Source organism: Phaethon lepturus, unplaced genomic scaffold (assembly GCF_000687285.1).
Source record: "Phaethon lepturus isolate BGI_N335 unplaced genomic scaffold, ASM68728v1 scaffold2681, whole genome shotgun sequence".
Lineage (NCBI taxonomy): Eukaryota > Metazoa > Chordata > Aves > Phaethontiformes > Phaethontidae > Phaethon > Phaethon lepturus.
In genome coordinates, this window is record NW_010515345.1 from 29938 (window position 1) to 42110 (window position 12173).

Genomic DNA, 12173 nt, shown 5'->3' on the forward strand with positions numbered 1-12173 from the left:
AACATCTGACGGAGCACCTTCACTCCGGATGTGCACCAGTGAGTTTTATAGGCTCTGCACATGGGCACGGTTCGTTTCTGGATGCTGGGTATCAGGTGCAATGCTGGTGTAGACATTGCATGAAAAAGAGGAAAAAAGCTAAGCACAGTGAGGAACAAATCTGAGAGGGCTTTAAAAAGCATGAAAGAGATGAAGGGTCGAACCGTCCACCAACAGACCTTGAATATCAAGAAAACAGATCTTGAAAAAGGACAAGGTCCTTGCAGTTCCCATCTCGGAGAATTTGTTCACATAGGACTCTGTACCACACCAAGAACTCCTCACAAAAGGGGTTGTTTTCTTATATTGCAATTCTGAAAAAGCCTGGCTGTGAGCAGGAGGGCTGTGCCGACCTCCTCGAGCCCACAATGGCTCTGCCTGTTGAGATCCCATCCAAGCACTGAAGCTTTTACATGGACTGGGAGCCTCCTTCAGGCAGAATCCAGCCTTCAAAAAGCAAAATCCAGATATAGTCAAACTTGCTACCAGCCCAAATGAAGGTGAAGGTCTAGATCTGAAGATGGTTGAATATTTTCCCTTTTTTACTGTACCAGTATTGTGGTGAGAGTCTAACTTTAGTTACCTTTAAAGCCAGCGGAAACATGTGAGTGTAGCTACAGAAAGAATTTGACACTAAGTAAATCATAATTATTTCTGTCTTCTAAAACAGAATACAGGTTAATTAGTACTCTGATGTCTGAACCATCTGCAAAAGATTAGCTAACTAATGAGCCAAAATACATTGCCGTTTCTATGTGGGTACAAGGTGTTAACAAAGTAAATGCCTTGCAGTTTCCCTCAGCACAATATCAACCGGATGATTTTCAGGGACATGTGCTAAGCGTTATGTGTTGTCTTTCCCGGGAAGCTTCATTTCAGTTAATTGTCTCTTTCTTCAGCTCATGGGGAGTACACAAAACAAGCTGTACTTCATCTTGAGTGTATTTTGATGAAAGACTGAGAGGTCTGGAGTCCTGAAGGAAGGTGGGTTTTTAACAGGGAACATTTTGTGTTTATTCACAGACCCTAGGAAAACGGCCTTCTATTTTAGGGAACTTCAATGTAAGTACGGCTGTTCTAAAGAACCTGCCCTCCCAGATCTCCATCTCAAAAATCTCCCTATTCCTCGAGTCCAGACTCACACAGGGTTTCTTGGGTTTTCTTTCCTCTGTTTTGGATAATTTGGCTTTTTGCCTTCTTGTAGATCACTTGTCCAACAGTGGAGAAGACCTCCTGCCAGGTAAACGGACGGGTTTTGTAGCTGCATGACTACCTCATGTCAGACAAGATCATACCTTGAACTAGCTGGTGTTGAAAGGTATAATTTCTGCCCTCCGATCATTGCCCTTCTCAGCCATGCCTAAATGCAACTGAACTTTAACATCTGGAGGCCAAAAGATGTCCAAAGCCAGATTCACCCAGGAGGAAGAATCAAGCTCTTTTAGCAGCCCCAGAGACCTAACTGACAGCCTGAGAGGGATGTTTGCACCTGCTACAACACATAGAATTATTTATGCATTTTCAACCTTGTTTTCATTCATCTGTGGCAATATCCTGGCGTTGTGTTCCCATGTAGAAGCAAGAAAAACAACGGTGAGCTCTCATTTAGCATCTCTCTAGGATCCTTTCCTAATCAGCTATCCTAAATGCAGGAAAAATGGTCTAGCTACAAAAGGGGCAGGTCACAGCAAAAATCAAAATGCAGCCCAGCTTCTAAAACACACTCGGTCTAAGATAGGTCTGTCTCACAGGTACCTCCAAACCTGGCTCAGAGCTTTTACTCCGTGGATGGAGGTGAGTGAAGATGAAGCCTGAATAAGAGACAGGCTGGCCGTGCTATGCAGATGCCTCATGAATGTCACCTTGCTCAGGGCAACCTCTCACGTGCAGGACCCCAAAGGGAAAACAGACACTGCATGATGACTATAGGGAACTACTAAGGTTAAAACAATTAAAACAACAGGAACAAAACAAACAAAATGGGACAAAAACTGACAGCAACTGTTCCAAGGAAACACCATTGGATGGAAAATCAAGCATTCCTCCTTGGCCATTAGGCCCATAGGAGATTTGTTCTACATGCAGCCAGGATGAAAAAGAGGAAACAGAAAGAAATGTTAGGAATTTTTGGAATCACGCCTAGCAGAGGGATGTTTGGAGGTACAAAACTAAAATGATTGATGCAATTTTCTTTTTTGTTGTTTATTTTTCTTAGAAGTATGATAAATGTCTCCTTCACATGCCAACAATTACAAAACAGGTAGGATGTTCCTGTTTGTTTGTTTTGATAACGTAAAAATTAGGACACAAGGTTGATGTTTAAATAAATAAATAAATAGAATCAGCCCTGTATCCTAATTTCCGTATTTGCAAGACAGAAAACAAACACTGGGGAGAGTGCAACAGAAAACATCTCAAAGCTGTGAGAATATATCCACCTTCATTTGGAGGGCCCCAAGTCATTTCAGAGCCTGAACCACTCTGGGTGCAAGTATTGCCTTCTGGACCACGTGCACTGTGTTCATGAGCTTCTCTAAAGACACTGATGATATGGGAAGTGCTGAATATAATTTGAGCTGACTTAATAAGTGTAGCAATCAAAATCCTTGGGCCTCATCCACTACCAGTTGATACATCTTCGATTCTTGGGGCTGGTTTTAGCTTGGGAATTGTGTGACCAGACAAATCCATCAGCAAATGCTCACCTGGTTTCTAGTAATCCAGAGACCATGGATTAAATGTCTCTGCATTGGGTTATGTTAGCAAGCAAGTATAAGGTCACACATACAATTGTTGCTAAAATATTTTGATTAAAATGTGTTCAATAAATAACTAAATCAGTTGGACCATCAATCAGATTACTTAAAGCTATGGCTTCTGAGGATTCACTAGTTTCACTAAATCCTTACAACTCATATTCCTCATGATTGTAACAAGAGGAACTTTCATGACTGCTGGGTCTGTACTTTTTAAGGGTTCTCCTTTTCAAAGGAAGCTCTCTGAAGATATTTCGCATGACAGTAGGCAAAAGCACGTGACAGCTGCAGGTCTGGGCTCAGAAATGCAGGATTTGTGCCCATTTGGGCTTGCCACAAATCTGGCGTTTGCCAGGGTCTGAATTGACTCGGTGGATGAAAATGCACACCTTTTGCAGGGCTTTTTCAAAACTGGCTTCCTACCCCTTCCAAATAGCATTTCGTGTTAGGAACCACCAAAATGCTCTCCCCATGACAAGTCCCTCTGCAAGCATGGATCCAAGCCAAGGTAATACCATACTCTGCAAAGCTGTGCGGTTCACGTGGCACAGGATGAGTGTCCCTTCCGGATAACGCTCTGTGAAACCAATGGCTACACCACAGCAGCCCCCCTTCCATCACCTAATAGAGCAGACACCTTCAGAGCAAGTGGATCAGCCAGGACCCAGTTTCCAAATGCAGAGCTTGAATAATTAGATGCTCCCATTGCTGCTCAATGGGAGCTGGGCATTTTACTTCCCGGCACATCACGCTGAGTTTTCATATCCCTTTTCCTCCACCTCCCCAACCTCCTTGCCCCAAGCTTTTGTGATTGACATGGCAATGGAGATTGAACTGTGTGCATACATTGATTTGCTGGGTGGTTTGACAAAAAAAAGCAAATCAAGGCCACTTACCTCAGTGCAGACCCCTTTGGCGTTGCAATGCCATAGCCTTTGGAGTCCAAGTTACCTCCCACTTTCATGGTGTCACAGGGCTTCCGCTGCTCGATGTACTCGTTCATCGTGGACTCCAACAGGTAGGCATACTTCCCTTTTGACTTCCTCACCCGGATCATCCCCTCTTCCGTCGTCCTCACAAAAACGGAGGGTTCGGCTGACTTCATGTATGTCCACATCTTCTCGAACACTGCTATTTTGGATCGCTGCGTAGGACAGCAGAAACCCAACAGAAGCGTTAACAGATGTTTGTGTGCCGGCTGAGATTTCCAGCTTGGACTGAACACGTACCCGTTTATCGGATGGGCCAAGGAAGGCAAAAGGGGTAATGGGTTGTTAATGAACCTCCTGCCATTTCTGCACCAGCGCCCAGATCAAGCCCTGATTTCTGTCACAAATTTGTGTACGGCAAGTGATTTTGCAGATCGAACCATGGGCAAACCAAGCTGGAAATCAGGAAATGGTTTCTTTTGGAGCTGCTCAGAGTAGCTCCTCAGTAATGTGAGGAAGCACATGGATATTCCATACTTGTGTCTACAGTTGCAGAATATCACATGTACTGGAGACACTGCCAGCCTTCTGAGCGGCACAGGGAAAATGGGATTTTTGCTGTTCTTAGGCCAAGCTCAGCATGTCCTAACATGGTAAGGGGAAGGAAGAAATAAAACCAGACCTGAGCTGAGGATGAGAGAGGGTGGGCCTGGAGGACTTGTCAAACAAGGACCTACTCAAAGTGTTTGCGTTAAAATTTCCTTTTTACCCTAAAAAATTCTTTAGTGGAGCCAGCTTCCAGGGTCCCATAGGCAATTTCTGTCTGCTTGGCCAAGTCCTCTGCACTCTCGATGGGAGAAACCATCCTTTCCACAGTGAGGAAGGCAGCCAGGTTAGCTGTGTAGGAGGATATGATGATCAAGGTGAAGAACCACCAGACGCCACCAACTATGCGGCCAGAGAGAGACCTGGACACAGAGAGGAGAGTCAAACAGGAGGAGTGTGAAGGTCCAAAAGGTGCAACTCGCTCTTGCAGGTCCATCATTTACCTGGACATTTACCCAAAGTCACATTCTCCAGCCACTTCCAGGGAAGCCAAAGGTCTGTCTCAGTTCTTAATCTACTCTTCAAGGTGTCAGTGTAATTAGAAGGGGGAATAAAAAATTCCCAGTGAAAAAAAATTAGCAATAAACTGATTAAATTTGCTTTGAATTTCAATTCCTTTCAGAGTATATAATAATATTAATAATAAGACATGGAGACAACTATGAGGAAGTTTTAGCTAGGCAGGGCAATGCCCATCCAAAGAGCAGCTCTGGCAAGGTCTGTGTTGTGCCTTGTACCCCCAGCAGGAAGGAGCACCCGCACGGAGCCAGACCAGATATACAGACCAGCTGGGATCACTAGGTCAGCTCCTCCATCACCTGAAGTTTAAAAACAAAAACTCTGTGTTTTTCTATGACATATTGAAGCTCAGAGAGAGACTATGGCCTTAATGAATAATTTGCCTACTGACATTTTCTGTTTTGTGTTCAGCAGATGGTTAGACCAGTTGTTCATAATAATGCCTTAAAATCTAGGTATTTTGCACTCACTGCAATTAAATAGCCAATTATCTGTAACCATTGGATAGCTATAGAGGCAAATAAGTCAAGCAGGCATTAATTTATATTAAAATCCTCTAAAATATTTTTTAAGAGTGGAAGATAATTTTAGAGTGATGTCAGTATTCACACATTCTGTCTAAATTATTTTTATGTTCCTTCTCTAGATGCAGAGCACTGTCCCAGACAGAAAGGAACTTACAATGCTATTTGATAAAGCCAGACAGTCTGACTAAGGAGGACCTGTCTGTGAGAAACACTCTTTATTTCTCCGTGGGGGACCACGTCTCAGCGTTGCCGTTCTGCTGACCTGAGTCACTCCACAGAAATATGGTTTCTGGGATGATAACAGAGATATCCCAGTCCAGCTAAGGGCATTGGACCAGGTTGTGATGGTGTGTGCCATGCTGTGTCCGAGTCTGCGTGATGCCTTGGGTCCAGCTGCTATGGTTTACTGTGGCTTAACACAACTTGACAAGTGTGCTCCGTCCCTCCATTGGGGGAAAAAACTCACCTTGTTAGTCACCAAAATTAGAGCTGAAAAGAGACTAAACCCACCTAGCCCACCAGCTGCACGACTTGTCTAGGTTATATCCTTCCAGTTTGTCCAGTCTGGTTTGAAACGCTGCTGATGTGAGGGGAGCTGTTCCCGCAGACATCACACCATCTCCCCGATCAGATCAGCCACCCTGAAATCTATTTAGTTGAAACTCTTTGAGATCACTTCCCAGCAGAAAGCAGGCACAGCGACTGAGCTCACACACACGCAGCACATGGGGCAGAGCAGAAAGCACATGTTTTAATATGTGGGAATAAGATCCATCCCACCACACGTGCCATCAGCCCCGCGCTCCTGGAGAATGATCACAGCAGCTTTCACCCGTGGCAGAGAGAAACTGCAGGAAACATGATTGCGAGGGATCACAGTGATAGAAAAGACAAGAGTGCATTTTACAGCTGTGACTGAAAGGACTTCTGTGGTTAGCGATGGGTTGGGCTTTCCTCTGCACAAGGGCCTTATTTTGGAGCAGAGCCTCTGTCCTTCCCTCTGGTTTCTTCTTCCATAGGCTTTTCTGAAACCGGGCAGCGAAGTCCATCTCACCATAAACCCAAGCTCAGTGAATGTCTTTGAAGGGTCCACCTTTCAAGGTCTTTCAGGAAAGTCTACAGGACCCATCTCCAAGGTGATACTATAATGAGTTCACAAATTCTTTTCTTAATCATCCAGATCTTTAAAAACAAGAAAAGTATGACAAGATCATTTTTTCAGGTCTACAGCCCAGTAGCACGGCTTCCAACCATAAGCTATATGCTGGTTACCCTGTACTGCAGTGTCTCACACAAACCTCCTCCTTCGTTGACAACCACAGCAACGTGGCTGAGCAGACTGATGGTCCCTCATCCTAGATTAATTCCTTTTTAAGCCTCTCCATCCCTGCCAGCCAGAGAGGTGGATCAGATGTTTGTTGTGGGAGTGCTGGATGCTGTGGAAAAGGCAGGCAGATGGGCACTGTTCTTCTACCCTATCTTTAACTCCCTAAGAGAGACATACTCATCAAACAACCTCTGGAGATGAGTAAGGACCTCCAGGAATGATTCACCCCATCTGTCTCAGGTTAGGAGGAGGTCCACCTGCATACCATCGTCTCTACTGAATTTTGAAGGAAATAGGATGGCTAGGTTGGGCTAATCAGCTAAGTTTTAAGTAGCTAAAGTCAGGTGAGATAAATGTGACCATTGTGCTTCCCGTCTGTGGGGAGCACTCGGCCTGAAGGACTGTCAGCGCAAACGACTTTACCTTTTGTTTCATATTTGGAGAGGGACTGGAGAGGGATGCAGCTACGGATTCAGCTCACACGTCTTCAGATTGATGGAGAAGAGGAAAAAAATACCTGTCTAATTAGTCTGGATGATGTGTGCGCAGGGAAGGAAGCGCTCAGAAAAGACACAGAGGCATTAAGCAAAAGTAACCAGATAATGTCAAATAAAACAATCTCTGCTGATGACGGCCACTTTGAGCTGGCAAAATCCATTTGCATGGCAAAGAATCACATTCATCTCCAGCTACAAATTACACAGCTTTTCCTTCCTGATGAAGCTGGAGTATTTCTGCAACTTGTTTCAATCCCTTCAGCGGCAGTCAGCCGGATTCCTGCCTCTAGACCCTCAACATCCTGGTGATATTCATTACTAGCTTATCCCACGGGGGCTGCCTGCTGTCAGCTGCAGATGGCTGATGCTCCCCGGCTCCACACCTGGCACTGACAGCACGAAAAAGTAACTGTGGGGCATTGAGACTGGGAGGTAACGAGGAGGGAGGGGGGAAGAGGGAGAGGGGGCTGTAGCTTCTTTCCCACGGGAGCCAGGCAGGACAGGGTGAATGTCTGTACCATGCACCAGTCTCATCTGGGCTGTGTCTGCTGCTGGTGCTGGTCATTTGTCCTCATGACATCAGATGCTGTGAGGAGGCGAGTGCTCGCGTTCATAGGAGAGGAGATAAACAGCTGGCTATGATTGCCAGCACGGCTGGGGCATCGTATGTGTGACAGTTTGCTGCGGACACTGCTAATGGGCAATGTTTGGCCTCATCCCTAGATTGACTTAGAGCGAGAAGTCCTGAATCTAAACTGCTGTAAACACACAGCAGAGAGAACAGTCAGCGTACGGGCTCTACAGGACACCGTCTTTTCGTTCCATGGTTGTGCAGCATCCAACACGAGGGAGCGCTGGACAGCGATGAAGGCTCTTGGAGGCTAGCGCAATACACCAAAAAATACAATCATAGTCATGACGAAACATCACACAAGCAGATGTGATCTCATGTGACATCCCCACGGCTCGATAGCAGTGAACACAGGTTAAGCTGGGTTTCTGTGGATAACCATATTGCCCATTTAGATTTTGAGCCAATGCCTGTCACTGCTTACCACTGCAAGTGGCTGGAAAGACGATATTCATTATGATCTTGTTCTGTTACTTCTGTAGACCAAGCAGGAGAGCAGCAGTGCTGCCATCATGGGACACATTTGCAAAAGTGCCTTTGTAATTTAGGAGATAATGTCCCATTTCTAGAAGTGACTTCAATACTAAGGAGCTAAAAGCCTGGTCAAAAGCCAGCGGGACTTAGAGTTATGTTTATGCTCTAGTAAGAGCAGTCACAGCGGAGTAGATATACCTTGTACTTTTAAGTCACTTGGAGGTTTTGAAAATCTCACTCCACAGCTAGATAACAGAAAATGACCTTCCACTTGACTAACAAATATTCTGCAGCTTGAGCCCTAGCTCAAGTTCATTTCTCTTCACTAATAGGCAGTATGGGGTTTAAAACCTCTTGCATGGAGAATTTACATGTCCCCATACCCATTCAAGCATGACATGAAGGCAATCAGCTCTCTGCTGTGTGGAAATGAGTTAGTGACTCAGTCCTCTGCAGAGCTAAGGTGAGATGGAGCACACTGTTTAGTACTTCAAAGAAACGCTAAGGTTCAGATGTTTGGATTTGTTTATTTGACCTCTGGATTTATTCACAGTCATTATTGTAGTAATACTTGTGAATAGCAGGATCTAAAAAAAATCAGCATAAAATAAGCAAGGATAACAGTGAAAGAGGCTTTAATGAATGGCTAATTCTGGGATGCAGAAAGGGATGCAATAGCTAGACAGACTAGATTGTACATTTTTCAACCTATATTATTCTTTCTGCACCTACACTCTTTTTTCCTACACAATCCGAATTAAGATCTCTTGGTTTCTTCTTCTAGCCCTGCCTGTGCTGGCTAAAATCACACAAGGGACACTCCTTTCCATCATTACCTTTGCAGGAGTAATTAGTAAATACTCTGCCCTCATTACCCACAGTGCACAATCTACTCAAAATTAGAGCTGGCTGGGAACCAGATCTTCAGTGCCATGGAAAATTCTGAAATTGTAAATGAAACCTTAATATTCTCAATTGGAATTAAAAGATAACGGTTGCAAATGTCCTCTAAAAGTAGTGTTTCAAAAATGGTTTGTTTCGGTCTGTCCAAGCTTTGCATTTTGCTATTACTTAATATTTCATTTCTGGAAGGCTAAAAGGTACAATTTTAACACAGTAAACAATTTTGTTTCTGCTTTCTCATTACAAATAATTTTCTTTCAGCTTTTATATTATATTAAGCCCTTACCTACCGCACGTATAATCTAAAAGATAACTCTGGAATGTGTTATTTTATATTTCTCTAATGGAAAAACTGCAGATGACCAAGCTGAAAATAGTAATTTTGTTTTTGTTACTTAGATTACTTCTTTTTACCTTTCCTTGCAAAAGTAACTGCATTTTGACAGTAGAAAACAGAAAAGAATTGTAAGTTCCCTTTGTTCCTATGAAGTGATTTTTTTTTAATGTTCCAGCCTTAGCATTGATGGATTCTTCACAAAAAAAAGAAAAACATGCAGCTATAATCTCCTATTTCTTAAAACAAAATGCAATCCTTGATCAAACAATTTGCTCTTTGATCTTATCCCTTACGGAAGGTAGGAAAAGCCGACAGAAGTTTGCCTTTGCTTTGCCATCTTATTAGAAGAGCATAATGCATTTTTGTGAAAAACATTAACAAGATCATCAGAAAATATACAAAGTAAACCTCATTGTAAAACTGTTCAAGAACTATGTCAGTTCTCTGCCATTTCTCCCTTCCCCTTCCCCAAATCCATTTCTTTATGGAGAATTACACCTAAACTGACAGTGTTTTAATTAGAAGCACAAATCTGGGATTCTAAAGCCATAGCTGCTTTGGGAGGATTTCCCAGATTTGCTGTTAAATTTAATTCTAATGAAGGCTCACTTAGTCAACTGACATATTTGTCACTGAATGAATTTATGCAAAACTGTTGAAATAAAAGCTCTTATATGCTTGTTCTACTGATTGTGGGTCAAATCCACTTTTGGTCTTCCACCCACACAGATCCTCTGATCTCCAACACTACTTTGCTAATTTAATACTGACTCTAGATAATTTCAAGGGTCTATCTGAAGATTGGCTTGGTAGTGGACTAGTTGCAAACATTTTGCTCCAGTTTTGCTATTTTAAACAAATTTTCGACATTAAACTTGGTCAATGTAAATGAGGTTTGTTTTTTCTGTGTGTCACAGACCATCTGGCATGATTGGTCTCACCATTTTATTTCCGACCCTGACATGAACCCTGGATTTGTTTGAAAAGTCTGTGAATAGTCATAGGTAGAGGAACAAATGTAGCATGGGGCTGTGGAGCTGGGAACAGCTCTGGGTGCATCCATCATGCACATGCTGCAAAGCTCTTATCCTCTGATGCTCTACTATGCCACAGATAGTTTTGAATGAGCTACCAGCTGTTTGTCATGAAATTGGAATGATGATAATGCGTGTTTCTCTGTCCATGCTGTATTATTCATTTTCTTGCCATTATTAATTTGCATTTACTTATTATGGAATCCTACCTCCTGGTACAAGAGTCTGGAGTCCCGACTGCAGTGCTGGGCTTTAACATGGAGTGTCAGAAAAGCCCTTACAAACATGGAAGTAAGAATGTTTTCTACTGACATTCTCATTTACCTCTCCCCGTGGTACAAATTCCTTCTTCAACTCCCCTCACAACTTTTCTACAGAGGTAACAGCTGCGTATTTTGGTTCCCTGTGGGTAATACTAACCAGTGAGATGGGGTAGGAAAGCTGAGGGTGCACAGGTACTGGGAGACCCACGCTGTGTCTCTCCTGCTTTTCTTTTTCTAATTTTTGTTTCAAAAAAAAAAGAAAAAGAAGGAAAAAATTTGAGAGTTTCTTAACTTTTGTATATAGGCTGGAGATCTACTATTTCTCATGTTTTCAGGCAAACCATGCCAGTTTCTCCGACCCCCAAAGCCAACATGCTGGAAGGAGGCAATGTGGATTGCAGAATCCCAGCAGAAATCCTTTTAAGAAGGAGCCCTGTGGTCACTTGCTGTGTAAATATTGCAATGACTGAACATACTGTTTGCAAATATTCAGAAACTCTCAGAGTCAACAGAAGGATATATATTTGTGAGGCTTTAATTATAAGTCATAGTTTATTTACTGTTTCTTTCTGCCTTGAGCTAATGACCACGGACAGCAGTATACGGTCCCTCTCCTACCGCTTCATCTCTTCTTTTGCAGAATATGTTGGCACTTTTATCTTCAATTTCTCTTTAATGGGCAAAACCTCTTTCTAAAATGAGTTTTCCTGCTTAGTCAGAAATGCATCATGCCACTTGTGGTTCTCCAGTCATTGGAGCTTGGATTGCTGCAGTGCTAAGTATAAGCATGATGATATGGAGCAGCTACATGCTGTTTTCAAGACATTCACTTAGCATTTTGACAGGCAAGAGGTACCTAACAGCCTAAGCAGAGGACTAGCATCCAGGAGCTCTTTTTCTTGTTCCTTGGGAAGCCCTGCCACTTTATGAGAGCCAGGGTAGCTTGCTTCATCTCTCTAACTCAGTTCCCAGCTGTGGGAGAAGAGTATGAATCACATTTATGAACTTCCCCTGGGTGGGTGCCTTGACGCATTGGTCGCTGGGCGGAATTTACCTCTGAGCTGCTGCTTTGCCCACTTCTCCTTCCTGAGACACTCAATTCCAGCAGGCAGAGGCAGCACCAAGTGGGCCCAGTTACACAGGGGTAATTTATGTACTCAACAGCAGCCTGCAGGTTGTGTCCTCCCGTGGCCCTCAATGCACACAAGATGCAGCCTGCTGATATGCAACCAACACGTCGCCTGCTCAGCTAACAAAGTACGGTGTTGGAAGCACCAGACGCCAAGCAAACGTGGACTGACATGGGTAACTAGCCCCCTCAACTTCAGCAG

At 43.6% G+C, this 12173-nt stretch overlaps 1 protein-coding gene across 5 annotated transcripts in view; it reads right to left on the reverse strand.

The window, feature by feature from the left end:
* GRIA1 (glutamate receptor, ionotropic, AMPA 1) overlaps positions 1–12173 on the reverse strand; it is a 124697-nt gene that overhangs the window by 12271 nt on the left and 100253 nt on the right. For all 5 annotated transcript variants that reach the window (XM_010295716.1, XM_010295719.1, XM_010295715.1 and 2 more), the window contains 2 exons: positions 4494–4692; positions 3692–3939 (listed from right to left, as the gene is read on the reverse strand). In XM_010295716.1, coding sequence (XP_010294018.1) covers positions 3692–3939; positions 4494–4692 — 447 coding nt within the window. The remainder of the gene's footprint in view (positions 1–3691; positions 3940–4493; positions 4693–12173) is intronic.